Raw genomic sequence first — 5845 nt, 5'->3', positions numbered from 1 at the left:
AGAGAGAGAGAGAGAGAAAGAGAGAGAGAGAGAGAAAGAGAGAGAGAGAGAGAAAGAGAGAGAGAGAGAGAAAGAGAGAGAGAGAGAGAAAGAGAGAGAGAGAGAGAAAGAGAGAGAGAGAGAGAGAGATAGAGAGAGTATGAACGAGAGAGAGTCTGCGAAGAGGGTCGGCAATCTACGTGGAATAACCTGATTAGCCAAGGAAATCTATATAGCGCACCTGCGGATTTGTTGAGTGCCGCGGTGGAGATTATTCGCTTAACATTCCCGATTAGGGGCAACCCCTATTCTAGCTAGTCCTGACTCAGTGTAGCGCCGTATCTGACAGCCTCACCGCATCCTTCTATTCTACAAGACAGAAGCCAGCAAGGCTTCTTCTATACCCACGCACTTCTACCCAGCATCACCTACTGGTTTCGGTCTGCAGACAGAAGCCAGCATCAAGGCTTCTTCTTCTACACCCACGCACCTCTGCCCAGCATCACCTGCCGGTTTCGATCTGCAGACAGAAGCCAGCAAGGCTTCTTGTTCCATACCGGTGCGCACTTCTGCTCAACGTCGCCCACCAGCCTGAATCTACTACTGACAGAGCCCAACAGGCCTTCTTTCCACACCAACACCACCCTGCCCTACACCGCCCACAGGTTCCGATCCGCAAACAAAGCACACGCAGCCCTCATGGCTCCTCCTCCCGCTATACGCAGAAGCAAACGCCTCCCGAAGCCTAGCCAGAAGCGCAAGGAGAGCGGTCGGATTACCGCTCTACGCAGAAGCACACGCCTCCCGAAGCCCAGCCAGAAGCGCAGGGCCAGCGGTCCGGTGACCGCCACACAGAAGCAGAGCCGGAAGCGCAAGGCCAGCGGTCCGGCGACTGCCACACAGACGAAAGCGAAAGTGGTGACAGAGCCCGCAGAAGAGACAAGTGATCCAGTTGCACAATGGGTGGCCACTGCGTCGTGGCCAACGGACCTTTCCACTGTGTCCTCGGAGCGTCCGTCAAGTCATTCCTCAACAACTGAGGAGCGAGACGGTCCCAACTTGATATCCCAGGCTAGCAAGAAACTCATCAAAGAGATGTTGAAGGCTCACTATGACGACGAGCCGCAGTTTGAACGGAGTGTTTCCGGGTTCCTCGAGGGCCTATTGGTTCAGTCATGGCCGCCTGACTGGCCTGGAGCAACTTCGACCCTCGGCCTAAACACCAAAAACTTTACGATAGCAGAGGTTGAAAAGATAAAATCCTTTCTCCCCGACCAGTACCTACAACACTTCGTAGGCGGTTTATTCTTTCCACATCTCATCAGTCAAGTCGTTGCGGATGACACTCTCAAGTCTGAAGCTGAGGAGCTTTTAACGGAACGCTGCAGTACCGCCCTCGACGCCATTATCAACCTACACTCGCGAGTCCTAGGAGATGACGAATCATCGAGACTGAGCGGCGAGGTCCTGCTCTTCTCAATTACTCGCGACCGTGAAACCATCAAGATAAGCGGACATTATCCTATCATTGAAGGAGCGGAAACTACATTCCACCGCTATATAGCTAGGGAAGCCCGTCTAGGCCCTCGAGGCATATGGGGGAATTTCATCGTTGGAAAGGAGTGTTATGAATTTGTCAGAAAGGTGGATGAGGACTTCCTTCCAGCGCATGTGAAGAGAATCAAAGACCTTCTGGCAAAGATGCAGGACCCTCAAGAAGGGTCGGTTCTATCAGCTCCGACAAGTGAACAGGATCAGCCAGAAGGGTCGGTCACATCAGCTCCGACAAGCGAACAGGGTCAGCCAGAAGGGTCGATGCACACGGAGTCATCGTCTACAGACACTGTAAACACTGCCACAGCCATTACGGACTCCAACGGCCCACTCGGACAGAGACAAGAGGGAGCATCTACGGCTCGGATGAGGAGTGGTCCGAGGAAGATGTGGAGGCGAGGGGCGCGGGAAGAAGTTGGATCAGGCATTCAAGAAACTCGAGAGATGGAGAATCGGACGCAGGAACACGAAGAGCTGGGGCGAAAGCGCCATCGGATGTTAGAGGGACTTAGAGATCAGATCACGAGCTTGGAGCAGATATCTAAGAAATTCGAAGATGAGAGGAAGAAGTTAGATCAGGAAATCGAGAGACTCGGAGGATAGAGAAGTGGGACGCAGGAATACGAAGAGCAGAGGAAAGAACGAAGATCAGACAGAGAAATTGCAGCAGGTATTCGAAGCTTGTCGCCCGGCGGGCCCTGGGGGGGGGAGGGGAGAGGTGTGGTGGGTCAGAAGCTCATGGGGAGGGGACCTTGACGTTACTGCTAGGTTTTCATAGAAGGTAATATCTTTCAGAGCATTTCAATGGTCATTCATGGTAACACATCTGCCCTCAGTGAGCGAGTGCTTCATACCGAGTATGTGGCTCGTACATGAAGATGGCCTCGTTTCGTTTGACTCCCTCGTCCTCACGCAAACCCACATTGCTGCTCAGCCCAGACGCATGACGTTTTCCCCCTTATCGTCCGCGAGTGATGATCAGGGTTGTTTACAGATGGATTCTATGTCACAGAACGATGAATGGAGGCTGTTAATGATCAATTCCATATTGCTGTTGATGGAAGTTGAGGTAGTTTAAAAGAGTGGCGGCGGCGAGGACGAGGCGGAGATGGAAAGGTGGAATGAAGGGTTATGTTAATGATGGAATGAGGATCAGAATGACTAAGATCCAGGAAAGTCGCGTCATCTGTCTTTTAGTTAGCCAATCGATAAGGGCCGATAAGGACAACCAATCAGAAGGCGTGGCTGTTTCGTTCAGTTTTGCCAGCCGGTCAGCTAACGCTGAGCTGGATAATCTGGCCTCCAGCTTGGGTTCCTGCCTCTCGAGCAAGTCGTGTCTCGGGAAGGATGGCCATAGTACATGGTCCTCCCCAACCAACGTCCCCAGCTAGTACATCAGAGACTACACAGCCAAGGCCACGACACGAGCCCCTTTGAGAGACCACGCCGCTCACCACACTTCTACCGAAAACATGGCCTGCACCACACCACAATTCCCAACGGTCCAAACTCCCACTCCTACAACACACCTTGCCCGCATGTCCTATCCTATAGCCTTCTCAGCCCTTCTCCATGAACGGGGACATATCCGATGGGACAAAAGATGAATGAATACATGGATGGCTTCATCGCACACGGCGAAAGATTGGGAGAGGAGCAGACGGGGCACCAATACAGGCCGCCTGCGTGAATGGTGGCGAGGAAATGGCCAGTTAGCGGAGATGCGGCCTTATAGGCAGGTGAAAATGCAATTGTGGCATGGCATGGCACGCGTCGCCGAGCCAGAGCGATAGTCAGACCAATATCACAAGAGGAGGAACGAGGAGCTAGATGGACCATTCAAGAAACGCTCTCATGGAAAAGATGGGGAAGAAAGGAACGAGACTCACAAGTCAGTAGGGCCTCAAATTCAGGCACAAGCCATCAAAAGAACGACAGGCCCGCTCCCAGACACAAGAACAGCTCCTGCGCAGGACCACGCCACCTCATCACACCCAATCGTGTATGCTGCCGCCGCGGAGAAAGACACAGCACAATGGCGAGAGACTGTACCAGCGACAGACCTCTCCCCCAGCCAGAACGAGACACATTCCGACGGATGGTGAGGGAACACACCCAGAGATATCAAGCGAGTAGAGCCCAGTCCGGAGCTGCAACACGAGACATCAGCGGACCAGCCACTGGAGCAAATTCCACCCCTCTGGGAGCGTGACTCACAGAATGCCTCACACAATGGGGAACCCGGAAGGCAGAACATTAGGAGTCACCGACGACGAATGGAAAAGAGGTGGAAGCAATAGATACCCCGGCCAACGATGCAGAAGTCAATGCCACGAAGAGAACCAGGAGGCACAGGTAATTGAGGAGAACGAAGAAGAAGAAGAAGAGGCAGGAGGCCCACCACCACCCGCGCCACACGGCAACACAAGCGAAAAGGATATTTGAAGTAAGACCAAAGGCGACACCGAAAGGGAAGGAAGTGGCCAGAACCCGCAAAATGCCAAAGTCCATCATCACTGGGATGATATCACGGCCTGAGAGCTTGGCTACCCCGCACGAGGCTGGGTACCCCACACGAGGCTGAGCGTGCACACATCTCTCACGCCGATGTAGTTACTCTAGTTAGACTCCTTCGTCTCAGAATTCACGTCATAATTGCACCCTTGACAGCGATCTCTCCTGTTCAAGGCTGCGCCGTGATAGATGATAACAGAACCACCGATCAAACGTCCACAACTTGCCAAACAATACAAATGTTGTGTCATTCCATTCGTGCACCTTCTAGCAATATCTCCATGGTTGGAGAGAAGAAACTTGGAGCAATTCACTGTTTCCCGGGCTGGACGGACAAAGAAAACCCCACTGGATAGCCGTCAGGACCACTCAACAAGGTCAACAGAATGAAAGCTGGGTAGAAGCATTCCAGATCTAATCGTCAGACACCAGGAAAGCCATTTCGAATGACATACACCAATAGAAGCTGAAGGACGACGAGGAAGAGGAAGAGGACGAAGACGAAGACGAAGACGAAGATGGTGATGGGGCCACCTACCGACCTCGTACAACAACGGGTCAATATCAAGACAGGGACGCCAGCCTTCCGGGAAAAACAAAGCGCCGCCTCTCACCAGATAGATAGGGATACGAGGCATGGCTCCGAAGTATGACGGAAAAGTACCATCTCATGATTTCAAAAGTCCAAGGACTGTGTTTATGACTAGACTGCGGTAGACGGCAAGCCCCTTTTTTTCCTTCCACGGCACGTCTTTGCCTTCCACTCGTATCATTTTCAATCGTCTTTGTTTCCCCTGCCCGTTCCCCTTCCAATGTACCTTGTACTAACCTAGTCGACGAAACAGCAGACAGCAGCACAAGCAAGCAAGCTCGTAGCCGACGTTTTTCAGCCATGTACTCTCTGGACAGGAAGCAGATACGGTCCTGGCCCCAGTACATGGTCTTCCTGGGCTCGTTCCAGGGGACAAGTGACAGGACGGGTGCAGTGGATACACAAGGCCAACAGTCTCTTCCCACTTGACTGAAACGAACGAGACGGTGCGCCGCGTGTGCAGGTGTTTGGCTATCCCGTAGATGCCGACGGCGGCACCAGTCCCGGCGAGATCAGCGTGCTGGAGAGGGGCGCTGCGCGCTGACATCTCCAGCCCGGGCGTCGTGGGCGTGCATCTGCTGGTGGGTGGCAGCCAGGAGGCACTGAAGAAGGTAGAGGAGGGAGGGGGGAGGACGAGTGGGATGGGATGCGGCCCTGCGCTGGATTGAGTGGGCGCAGCAGGCCAACCTGAGGGTGCGGCCGCTGCTGCTGCTGAGCCTGCTGTGCCACAGGGACGGACGACTTCACCGCGTCCGGCTGGTTGGGTGACGATAGTGCGAACAAAGACTCTCCAAACGCGGGTGGATGGCTCGTTGTTGTCAGTTGGTTGCATGAAAACGATGGGAGTAGGAGAAGAAGTTTGTCGATACCTCCGAGTCAAGGCAGTTGGTTGTTCACATTCTGCCTCGACCATTGAGTGGTTCGATGATTGGTCCACATGCCAAGACTCTCGGCGAGGCTCGGCACCGCTGGCACTATTCTCCGAGGTAACTGCGCCAGAGCGAGAGACAGAGAATGCCAATGTCCATCCATGTAAGGACCTCACTTGGTCTTGTGGGACTTGAACATCATTCCATTGTTTGTCGTCGACCACGTCCAGCGGTCATATCACCGCCACTGATCCCATCTTTACAAAAATCTTCTTGAACCTCGATCCTTTCAACCTCGATCCTTTCAACCTCGATCCTTTCAACCTCGATCCTTTCA

General features: G+C 53.4%; 1 protein-coding gene across 1 annotated transcript; it reads left to right on the top strand.

The window, feature by feature from the left end:
* Positions 1-678: 678 nt before the first annotated feature.
* Positions 679-2136, top strand: Z517_09404 (uncharacterized protein; the record flags this gene model as incomplete). Its single annotated transcript, XM_013425314.1, has 1 exon — positions 679-2136. One exon carries the CDS (start codon positions 679-681, stop codon positions 2134-2136), a length of 1458 nt encoding a protein of 485 aa, XP_013280768.1.
* Between the last annotated feature and the right edge of the window lie 3709 nt (positions 2137-5845).

The sequence above is a fragment of the Fonsecaea pedrosoi genome (genome assembly GCF_000835455.1).
Source record: "Fonsecaea pedrosoi CBS 271.37 unplaced genomic scaffold supercont1.6, whole genome shotgun sequence".
NCBI lineage: Eukaryota > Fungi > Ascomycota > Eurotiomycetes > Chaetothyriales > Herpotrichiellaceae > Fonsecaea > Fonsecaea pedrosoi.
The sequence above is the reverse complement of the archived record's forward strand: the minus strand, read 5'-3'. Positions and strand labels throughout refer to the sequence as shown.